Genomic DNA, 12,024 nt, shown 5'->3' on the forward strand with positions numbered 1-12,024 from the left:
TTCTTCACAACAGTATCTCGGACCTGCCTGGTGCGTTCCTTGTTCTTCCTGATGCTCTCTGCGCTTTTAACGGACCTCTGAGACTATCACAGTGCAGGTGCATTTATACGGAGACTTGATTACACACAGGTGGATTGTATTTATCATCATTAGTCATTTAGGTCAACATTGGATCATTCAGAGATCCTCACTGAACTTCTGGAGAGAGTTTGCTGCACTGAAAGTAAAGGGGCTGAATAATTTTGCACGCCCAATTTTTCAGTTTTTGATTTGTTAAAAAAGTTTGAAATATCCAATAAATGTCGTTCCACTTCATGATTGTGTCCCACTTGTTGTTGATTCTTCACAAAAAAATACAGTTTTATATCTTTAAGTTTGAAGCCTGAAATGTGGCAAAAGGTTGCAAAGTTCAAGGGGGCCGAATACTTTCACAAGGCACTGTACCTGCTGGGTGTTGCTATGGTGACCAGTGAGCTGAGACAAGGAGGGGCTTTACCTAGAAAATACTTGTATATGACCTTGAGCCAGTGGGTTTGGCGACGAGTATTAAGCTAGGGCCAGCCAATGAGAGTGTACAGGTCGCAGTGGTGGGTAGTATATGGGGCTTTAGTGACAAAACGGATGGCACTGTGATAGACTGCATCCAATTTGTTGAGTAGAGTGTTGGAGGCTATTTTGTAGATGACATTGCCGAAGTCGAGGATCGGTAGGATGGTCAGTTTTAGGAGGGTATATTTGGCAGCATGAGTGAAGGATGCTTTGTTGCGAAATAGGAAGCCGATTCTAGATTTAATTTTGAATTGGAGATGCTTAATGTGAGTCTGGAAGGAGAGTTTACAGTCTAGCCAGACATCTAGGTATTTGTAGTTGTCCACATATTCTAAGTCAGAACAGTCCAAAGTAGTGAAGAGTAGTTGAAGAGCATGAATTTAGTTTTACATGCATTTAAAAGCAGTTGGAGGCCACGGAAGGAGAGTTGTATGGCATTGAAGCTCGTCTGGAAGTTAATCAACACAGTGTCCAAAGAAGGGTCAGAAGTATACAGAATGGTGTCATCTGCGTAGAGGTGGATCAGAGAATCACCAGCAGCAAGAGCGACATCATTGATGTTTACAGAGAAGAAAGTTGGCCCGAGAATTGAACCCTGTGGCACCCCCGTAGAGACTGCCAGAGGTCCGGACAACAGGCCCTCCGATTTGACACACTGAACTCTATCAGAGAAGTAGTTGGTGAACCAGGCGAGGCAGTCATTTGAGAAACCAAGGCTGTTGAGTCTGCCGACAAGAATATGGTGACTGACAGTCGAAAGCCTTGGCCAGGTCGATGAATACGGCTGCACAGTAATGTCTCTTATCGATGGTGGTTGTGATATCATTTAGGACCTTGAGCGTGGCTGAGGTGCACCCATGACCAGCTCTGAAACCAGATTGCATTGCGGAGAAGGCAGTGGCGGTTCTAGACCATTTCAACTGGGGGGGCCAAGCTGGGCCCAGTTGTACTGTTAGAGAGGCCAGTTACATTAGACGTTATTGTTGTCATCGTTTTCTTCACTGCATTGCATTGCAGGCATTAGCAGGCAAAATACCATGTTCATAATAATCATCGTTGCCACTGTCTAATAACGGATGTAAAAAAAGAACGATAGCAAAAATTAGTTTCATATGGGGAGGCGTGGGCAAATTGCTGTGGGGGTGCAGGGCAGTTGAGCGGGGTAGGGGTAGCCAGGTGGAAAGCATGGCCAGCTGTAGAAAAATGCTTATTGAAATTCTCAATTATAGTGGATTTATCAGTGGTGACAATGTTTCCTAGCCTCAGTGCAGTGGGCAGCTGGGAGGAGGTGATCTTATTCTCCATGGACTTTACAGTGTCCCAGAACGTTTTGAGTTTGTGTTTCAGGATGCAAAATTCTGTTTGAAAAAGCTAGCCTTTACTTTCCTACCTGCCTGTGTATATTGGTTCCTAACTTCCTGAAAAGTTGCATATCACAGGGGCTATTCGATGCTAATGCAGTACGCCACAGGATGTTTTTGTGCTGGTCAAGAGCAGTCAGGGCTATATCCATTCCTGGTTCTAAATTTTTTTGAATGGGGCATGCTATTTAAGTTGGTGAGGAAGGCACTTTTAAAGAACAACCAGGCATCCTCTATGGGTAGAGTGAGGTGTGAGATAGGATAACAGAGGGACAGGGCCACCGGCAGTGGAGATTCTCTAAGAGATGAGGGCTGATTATAAAGGCTTTATCAGGTTAAGTTGAATTGTTAGCCCCTGTGAAAACAGACAGGGCTCCTCATTGCAATGTTTTGCCTCTGGCCAGGTCATCATCATTGGGCTCCCAAATGGCCCAGCGGTCTAAAGCACTGCATCTCAGTGCTGGAAGCGTCACTACAGACCTTGGTTTGATCCCATGCTGTATCACACCCGGCCGTGATCGGAAGTCCCCCAATTGGCCGAGCGTTGCCCGGGTTAAGAGAAGGTTTGGCCGGGGCAGGCAGTCGTTGTCCGGGTTAAGAGAATGTTTGGCCGGGGCAGGCAGTCGTTGCCCGGGTTAAGAGAAGGTTTGGCCGGGGCAGGCAGTCGTTGTCCGGGTTAAGAGAATGTTTGGCCGGGGCAGGCAGTCGTTGTCCGGGTTAAGAGAATGTTTGTCCGGGGCAGGCAGTCGTTGTCCGGGTTAAGAGAAGGTTTGGCCGGGGCAGGCAGTTGTTGTCCGGGTTAAGAGAATGTTTGTCCGGGGCAGGCAGTCATTGTCCGGGTTAAGAGAAGGTTTGGCCGGGGCAGGCAGTCGTTGTCCGGGTTAAGAGAATGTTTGGCCGGGGCAGGCAGTCATTGTCCGGGTTAAGAGAAGGTTTGGCCGGGGCAGGCAGTCATTGTAATATAAGAATTTGTTCTTTCTTAACTGACTTGCCTAGTGAAATAGAGGTTACATAAATACATCTTTGTAAATGAAAATTGTCTCAGACTATTTTGGTTGTATTATAAATAAGACACACCAGGACACTGAGAAAAAAACAGAAATGTTTAATAGTTAATATTCATTTCATCAACGCACAAATAATTAAATACGTGAATTATCAGTATTTGGGTTTTCCTACAAGACACAATCAGTCTGTGCAAAAAGTGCAATTTATAGAAACAGGCTAATGAAAGGTAGAGTGAAAGAGAAATGTCCTAAAGAGGAACAACGACAGGACAGAGAAAATAAATGAGAAGGAACAGAGAGAAAGGGGGACAGAGCATTGTTGATACATTCTGATATGAGACCGTTATGAGTTGGGACTTCCTCCCATGGAGACCTCTTATCTCTGACAGAACTGTTACACTCAGTAAAGTAAGAAGATAACTTAATTTTGGTATAATGACCACAGTCCAGTCATTTACTAGCAAGCAAACGGTAAGCATATCAGTTAGCTACCAGGATTGGGCTCAATTCAAAGTAAACTACAAATCAATTATCAGAAAAAAATAGCATTTATTTTCAACGACTTCTCAAACTGAAAAGAAGCAGCTATTTATTTCAATTTTATTTTAATACAAAATCACTTCCTGAACTGACTGTCTTCAATTAGAGTTAAGACCAACCTTGCTACTGTAGCTACATGCCGGGTGTAGCTAAAAATGGACTGACTCTAGCTAGCATGCTAATGATTGCATGGACTGGTAGCTAACATGACAAGTTATCAGCAACACACAGCAGACTGACTTGTTTTCATGCTAATGGATACGTGCAGTGAATAACTAGCATGCTAACAGCTACGTGCAGCATCATACAACATTCCAAGATGGAATACAATGTCCCTTTGTGTTTTGCTATTGCATAGGGTGTCTAGCCCTCTAGAAACCTAAAGGCACGCTAGTAGAAACAGAGATCCTTAAGGTCATAGTCTGAAATCCACAGAATGAATATGAGGAATGTAAGAGAAGGTATACTGCATTAACATTACCGTATCAATAATTGGCACTTGTGTTGAGTTCATGTGATTTCATTTTGGTGTTAAGGGCAGGGCTTTAAGATTTCACCTGCACAATGTGACTGCAAGAGCACAGAGCTCTCTCTCACCCCCCTCCCTTTCTAACAGTCTCCGATATCACACTCTTTTTTTTCTCCCTCTTGTCTTTTTTTTGTCTTACATTATTCTAAGGCCTTAGTATGTTTTCATAGAAACATCACGCAGAGGAGTCTGAGCTGCGTTCTCCAGCCCTCACGGCGATCCATAGTGTTAGTAAACAGTACAGAACAGTTACAGAGCAGTCCGTTACATTCCCTTAAACTACACAGACAGGTATGTGTAAGGTCACACAGTTAATCACTCTATTGTCCTCTCCTCCTCCTTTGTTATCTTCTTTTTAATGTAAACGTGAAGGTGCTGTCTGCTTTTCAGACACACACTCCAGAGTGGAATGACCTCATCACTCCAGACACTGGTAGAGTTCTCTGGTATAGAATGTGGAGTGTGTGTGTAGTCTCTGGTCTCGGTCTCAGGTCCAAACCTCCATGGGGACCATGGACTCCTTGGAGCCGATGGGAGGAAGTAGATTCTGCTCAGATAGGAAGTAGAGCGGAAATTGGACCAGGAAGCCACGGATCTTCTTCAGCTCCTCATGAGCGCGTGCAGAATCCTCCCTCTCCAACCCCGGCTTGGCCAGATAGCCTTCCAGTTCCAGAATGTTCCTGACATCACTGGAGGGAAGGCACCGGAACACCTGGGGGGAAAGAGGGAGAAGTTCAACTCTGTACTCTCTGTGATAGCAAAGCATAGTAGCATTATGACATAATACTGATGGGGTTGGTTCTAATGTTGCATGTTAGTGTTTGTGTACCTTCTGGTAGATGGAGTGTTTTTGTGTGTCTGTTAGCTACCTTCTGATAGATAGTGGCGTTGCGAGCACAGGTGGTCATCCAAATCTCCTTGTAGAAGTGATCACTGAGAGGGTCAGACACATCTATAGACAGATCAGTATGGGCCCCTAGGATAGTCCTGATGGAAGGCGGGAGAGAGGGATGGAGGGAGTGACGGAAGAGAGAAGGGAAAAAGTCTCAGTATTAAAGAGAAGAGTTGATTCCTCAGTGAGGTCGTAAGTCAAAGCACTTGAAGGCTCACACACAGACACACACCTGAAGCACTCTAGACGTAGTGCCAGTGCATAGCGACCAGCCTGGTACTCCTGTCCATCCATCACCGCGGTAACGGTCTCCGAGTCTTCGACGATCACCGCCACCTCGCTGTCACGCTTCCCCAACATGCTGCGGTCGTTGATGTTGGCCGAACCTACAACACACACAGAGGAAGTGTTGTGTGTGCGTGGGTCCTTTGTGTCTGTCAATAGGACTTTCTCAATCTCTTCTTTGGCGATGAGTTGGTGGATGGATGGATGGATGCAGTAATAACACTGACCAGCAGATGGTAATGTAAAGCTTAGGTTACAGACGTACATTAATCCCAATTTGCACACAGAAATCAAATACAATTTTATTGGTCACATACAGTTGAAGTCGGAAGTTTACATACACCTTAGCCAAATACATTTAAACTCAGTTTTTCACAATTCCTGACATTTAATCAGAGTAAAAATTCCCTGTCTTAGGTCAGTTAGGATCACCACTTCATTTTGAAAATGTGAAATGTCAGAATAATAGTAGAGAGAATTATTTATTTCAGATTTTATTTCATTCATCACATTCCCAGTGGGTCAGAAGTCTACATACACTCAATACTAATTGCATTGCCTTTAAATGGTTTAACTTTGGGTCAAAAGTTTTGGGTAGCCTTCCACAAGCTTCCCACAATCAGTTGAGTGAATTTTGGCCCTTTCCTCCTGACAGAGCTGGTGCAACTGAGTCAGGTTTGTAGGCTTCCTTGCTCGCACACGGTTTTTCAGTTCTGCCCATAAATGTTGTCATGACTCTCTCGATATGGTCAGGTTACAGGAGACCCCAACCCTACAGATTATCTCTCAACCACAAGACATGGGGGGGTTTATTGCCCCACGCCCCTTGTAAATCTCAGGCCACAGAGAAATTCCTTTGTCCTGTCACTATAGAGAACCAACCTCAAAACATTAAACATTAAATAAAGACACTTTGGAACAATGGTTTCCGTCAGCCACAATGGTGGTCATGACAATAGATGGAATATGAAAATATATGTCATTTTTGTTCTGTTATTAAAAAGGTTAATAGATGACGTTATTACGAAAACATTGGAATGTGAAGGGTTTTCCTAATATATGTTTGATGTTTACACATTGTACGTTGTATGGAAAATATCCAAATCAAAGAGAATGTTTTGGGGAAGATGAAATGTTAAGTTAGTTGTCTAAAATTGGATTTAAGAAAACCTAACCCTTGCCTCATTAACTTGGTACTCCCAGAGAATTGCCCTAAAGGCGGTTATGCCCACTTCTGACCCAAGGGTATAAAACTTGTGAGTATAGAATTTACGATAAGACTACGTGACCCCAGCTGCAGCAGGGTCTGAAAAGTCAAACCAACACAGAACGCAACGCAAGTTTGAGGACAAAGAAATCCTTTTCTACCCGAGCTATGGATGAGTAGCTGTGTCTAAGAGGGTGAATTCAAGTCGCACCACCTAGCCTCCATCTCCCATCGAATCGTGGTATCTAAAGGGTTTCATTCCTATGTATGTGAGCTCTGAGCTACAGAGCTGTCTGTCCTCAGAAGACCCCTTCAAGAGAAAGGGGTGAGGTAACAGACTCCTAAACCACAAAGGACACGAATACCGGGAGGACGACCAAAGAGACGCGCAGGAGCAGTGCGTCATCGAACAACGGAACGGTCCACGCAGAGAATCCCCGGAGATCATCACCACAGTAATTACATCATTATATATTCTGACCCATGAGGGCGGCGGTTTGAGGCAAGGATAGGGTTAGAATAGCATAGCTGACAAATTCACCCAAATGTATATTTCTCTTGTGTACTTTTTCTCTCTCTTTTGAAATTCCCATTGTGGGTAATACGCGCCATAGTGTGTTGGCCCGTTATACTAAATTACATTTACATTACATTTAAGTCATTTAGCAGACGCTCTTATCCAGAGCGACTTACAAATTGGTGAATTCACCTTCTGACATCCAGTGGAACAGCCACTTTACAATAGTTCTAATCATTAGCCTATAATGTGTTTTGTCTATGTGTATCTTTTATCATCGTTTTAGCATTTTAGTAAATAAATATTCAATAAAAATTGGTGTGGCACGAATTCATTAGTGGGACCCGGGTCCGTGAAGATTCAATGGCTATACGACGTTCAGATTATGAGACTAATAGAGGCAACTGGTTAATTAGCGGCTGTTGTAAAATCGATATTCTAATATTCTTTGAGTTATTTTGAGAAATAGAAAATCAAAACTAGTTTTCACATGGAGCCTCAAGTTAATGAGTTAATAATTGCTTGATTCAGTTAATCACGTAATTAAAACGTATAATCATTCGATGAGCAACAGTTGCCACATTAACCAATACAACGTCACGACAATATTCTATAGGATGGAGGTCAGGGCTTTGTGATGGCCACTCCAATACCTTGACTTTATTGTCATTAAGCAATTTTGCCACAACTTTGGAAGTATGCTTGGGGTCATTGTCCATTTGGAAGACCCATTTGCGACCAAGCTTTAACTTATTGACTGATGTCCTGAGATGTTGCTTCAATATATCCACATACTTTTACCTCCTCATGATGCCATCTATTTTGTGAAGTGCACCAGTCCCTCCTGCAGCAAAGCACCCACACAACATGATGATGCCACCCCCGTGCTTCACGGTTGGGATGGTGTTCTTCAGCTTGCAAGCATCCCCCTTTTTCCTCCAAACATAACGATGGTCATTATGGCCAAACAGTTCTATTTTTGTTTCATCAGACCAGAGGATATTTCTCCAAAAAGTACAATCTTTGTCCCCATGTGCAGTTGCAAACCGTATTCGGGCTTTTTTAATGGTGGTTTTGGAGCAGTGGCTTCTTCCTTGCTGAGCAGCCTTTCAGGTTATGTCGATATAGGACTCATTTTACTGTGGATGTAGATACTTTTGTACCTGTTTCCTCCAGCATCTTCACAAGGCCCTTTGCTGTTGTTCTGGGATTGATTTGCACTTTTCGCACCAAAGTACGTTGATCTCTAGTAGGGTTATATAGAGAACGCGTCTCCTTCCCGAGCGGTATGATGGCTGCGTGATCCCATGGTGTTTATTATTCCATACTATTGTTTGTACAGATGAACCTGGTACCTTCAGGTGTTTGGAAATTGCTCCCAAGGATGAACCAGACTTGTGGAGGTCTACAATTCTTTTCTGAGGTCTTGGCTGGTTTAAAAGAAAATCCCATGATGTCAAGCAAAGAGGCACTGAGTTTGAAGGTAGGCCTTGAAATACATCCACAGGTACACCTCCAATTGACTCAAATGATGTCAATTAGCCTATCGGAAGTTTCTAAAGCCATGACATAATTTTCTGGAATTTTCCAAGCTGTTTAAAGGCACAGTCAACTTCGTGTATGTAAACGTCTGACCCACTAGAATTGTGATAAAGTGAATTCTAAGTGAAATAATCTGTCTGTTAACAATTGTTGGAAAAATTATTTGTGTCATGCACAAAGTAGATGTCTTAACCGACTTGCCAAAATGATATAGTTGGTTCACAAGAAATTTGTGGTGGTTGAAAAACGAGTTTTAACCTGTAGTGACACCCAGCCCGTGAACGGGACCATTATCATCATCTGACACTAATTAGCGTAACGCAACGGACCTAAATCTTCCTAGAAAATCTTCCTATTTATGAAAATCACAAGTGAAATATATTGGAACACAGCTTAGCGATTTGTTAATCACCCTGTCATCTCAGATTTTCAAAATATGCTTTACAGCCAACGCTAGACAAGCATTTGTGTAAGTTTATCATAGCCTAGCATAGCATTATGCCTTGCTAGCAGCAGGCAAACTTGTCACGGAAATCAGAAAAGCAATCAAATTAAATCGTTTGAACCTTTGATGAACCTTTGATGAACTTCAGATGTTTTCACTCACGAGACTCCCAGGTAGACAGCAAAAATTCATTTTTTTCCCAAAATATTATTTTTGAAGGCAAAATAGGTAATGGCTACCTCTGTATTTTACGCGAGAATCTCTCTCGGAGCCACCATGTGACCACTTACGCAATGTGGCTGCCTACGGCTATTCTTCAACAGAAATGCGTAAAACTACGTTACAATGCTGTAGACACCTTGGGGAATACGTAGAAAGCGTAAGATCGTTGATTAACAGCTGAATAGGGAGTCATTGGAACGCAGCGCTTTCAAAACCTGGGGCACTTCCGGATTGGATTTTTCTCAGGATTTCGCCTGCAACATCACTTCTGTTATACTCACAGACAATATCTTTACAGTTTTGGAAACGTTAGTGTTTTCTATCCAAAGCTGTCAATTATATGCATATTCTAGCAGATATTATCGCAAGTGTAGCGAAATGCTTACGTTTCTAGCTCCAGCAGTGCAATAATACTCAACAATACAAAACAATACACACAAATCCAAACCTACCCACCTATGATGACGGTGTTGTCGTCTGCGATGAGCATCTTGCTGTGGACGTAGACGAGCTCTGTGACCAGGCGTCCCTCCAGTTCAGCATGGGTTCTCAGACCACAGAACGAGATGTAGTTCATCCACTGCTCGTCCACTGAAACACACACACAACCAGTCCACTGAAACACACACACAGAACCAGTCCACTGAAACACACACAGAACCAGTCCAATGAAACACACACAGAACCATAAATAAAAGCAGAACCAGGAACCATAAGGAGACAGTCTAATGTTAATCAAAGAGTAGGTGTGTGTTCGGCTAGGTGTAACCTTTATTTATCTAGGCAAGTCAGTTAAGAACAAATTCTTAATTACAATGACGGCCTACCCCGGCCAAACCCAGACGACCCTGGGCCAATTGTGCACTGCCCTATGGGACTCCCAATCATGGCCAGGTGTGATAAAGCCTGGATTCGAACCAGGGACTGTAGTGACGCCTCTTGCACTGAGATGGTGTGTGTTAAACTATGATTGGCTGTTTGTACTGGTCAGTATGACGCCACTCTGGTGAAGAGGGTAGCCTAACTGTGTAATGTGGAAACTGGCATGAACTTCCCGTCACCCTTGTGTGCGCGCGCGCACACACACACACACACACACACACACACACACACACACACACACACACACACACACACACACACACACACACACACACACACTCAACTTACTTTCTCTCTTCAGCTGAGATATGATGGAACAATCTCCTCTGTTCATGGTTCTACAGAGAGTGAGAGAATGTTAACTCTAGTACCTGCCACTTCTAGATTTATGAGTCACAGGAACAGGGAGCGATGTGTAGACAGCCTAGCCAGTGTGTGATGTAGTGTTTCCACAAGGATACTAATTTGACCCATAAAGTCCATCTCCATGCGTGGAGTACACACACAGACACTTTACTGCTGTGGTTGTAAAGTGAAGGCAGGTCTTCTCAGTGTCTACTCTGTGTAAACAGAGGTAGATATAAACCCTTTAACTGGCCTCCCAAGTGCCATCCCAAGCCTCCTCTGGCCACAGCTTTCTGAATCCCCTTATATTACAGCAGAGATACATTACACAGACAGACATGTCTAATTTGATGGCGTGCCGCTCACACACCTGTAGTTGTAGTGCATGACAGCCTGAATGGCACTGCCTCCTCCGGTGTTGATGTCTCCTTCGAAGCCGGGCAACAAGGGGGTCACTACGTACACTCTGAACTTCTTACCCTCCCTAAAAGGACACACACACAGTTTATTTCCCCCCCGGAGAAAGATGTGACCTTAAACAGTGGGAACATCCTCATGAAAGCTGCTGTTGCCAAACCGAACAGTTGCCATGTGGAGCTGGTTATTCTCAATGAGTGTGTTTCTACGGTACGTGTCATATCGTGTGTGTGTGTGTACATATGTGTGTGTGTACAGTACCAGTCAAAAGTTTGGACACCAACTCATTCAAGGGTTTTTCTCTATTTTGACTATTTTCTACATAATAGTGAAGACATCAAAACTATGAAATAACACGTGTAGTAACCAGAAAAAAACAATGTGTAAAAAAAAGCATTCCAGGTGAAGCTAGAGAGCCAAGAGTGTGCAAAGCTGTCATCAAGGCAAAGGGTGGCTACTTTGAAGAACCTCAAATATATTTTGATTGCTTTAACAGTTTTTTGGTTACTACATGATTCCATATGTGTTTTGTCATAGTTTTGATGTCTTCACTATTATTCTACAATGTAGAAATTTTGAATAGGTGTGTCCAAACTTTTGACTGGTACTGCACGTGTGCATGTTTGTGCGTGTGGAGAGGGGCAGGTTACTTGTATGCTTGGATGATGCGTTCAGCGATGGCGTCTCCTATCTTGTTGAAGACATGTCTGTTATCAGTACAGCTGATGAAGAACTGGTTCTGAGAAACAGCAGGATATAGAAGCATGTTACACTACATAACGCCTATGTAGTGTTATGTAATGTACTGTATATGTACAACAGTACCTCTATGTAGATGTAGTGTTGGCTGTTCTTGATAGCGTGGACGTAGGCGTTGTGGATGGATTCTTCATGGTACTTTATACCAGCTGACCAGTCGGATGCTGAGCGCAGGATCTGACAGTGGACATAGACAGGAAGAGAGTGGAAATATGCAGTTGGATTTTCAAGCCATAAAACTTGTGTGTGTTGGATGGTGCGTGTGTTAGTGTGCGTTTACCTGTACTTTTGCAGGGATGCAGTTGGGGACCTGGTATCTGATCTCTCCTGCGGTAGTGTGAGACTTGGGCAGGAGGTACGGGTAGGAGAGAGAACGATACTTTGGCTTCATTATCTAGAGCCAGATAGAGAGACAGACAAAGAGGAAGTGAAAGGGGGGATGCAAGGCAGAGAGAGAAATGATCAATTACCAAAATGCTGTTCTTGTACAGAAATTGTGAAGGAGTCAGACATGTTACCTCTGAC

The 12,024-nt window shown here is 43.4% G+C and overlaps 1 protein-coding gene across 3 annotated transcripts in view; it reads right to left on the reverse strand.

The window, feature by feature from the left end:
• Positions 1-2,999: 2,999 nt before the first annotated feature.
• LOC135522774 (phospholipase D1-like) overlaps positions 3,000-12,024 on the reverse strand; it is a 29,219-nt gene continuing 20,194 nt past the window's right edge. For 2 of the 3 annotated variants that reach the window (XM_064949355.1, XM_064949356.1), the window contains exons 18-26: positions 11,780-11,893; positions 11,566-11,676; positions 11,391-11,479; positions 10,694-10,807; positions 10,267-10,316; positions 9,553-9,687; positions 5,111-5,264; positions 4,856-4,973; positions 3,000-4,698 (exon numbers count right to left, since the gene is read on the reverse strand). In XM_064949355.1, coding sequence (XP_064805427.1) covers positions 4,474-4,698; positions 4,856-4,973; positions 5,111-5,264; positions 9,553-9,687; positions 10,267-10,316; positions 10,694-10,807; positions 11,391-11,479; positions 11,566-11,676; positions 11,780-11,893 — 1,110 coding nt within the window. In that variant the 3' untranslated portion in view covers positions 3,000-4,473. Of the gene's footprint in view, positions 4,699-4,855; positions 4,974-5,110; positions 5,265-9,548; positions 9,688-10,266; positions 10,317-10,693; positions 10,808-11,390; positions 11,480-11,565; positions 11,677-11,779; positions 11,894-12,024 lie in introns of those variants that run through there. The other variant, XM_064949357.1, reaches the window with a different exon arrangement.

Source organism: Oncorhynchus masou, chromosome 30, assembly GCF_036934945.1.
Source record: "Oncorhynchus masou masou isolate Uvic2021 chromosome 30, UVic_Omas_1.1, whole genome shotgun sequence".
Lineage (NCBI taxonomy): Eukaryota > Metazoa > Chordata > Actinopteri > Salmoniformes > Salmonidae > Oncorhynchus > Oncorhynchus masou.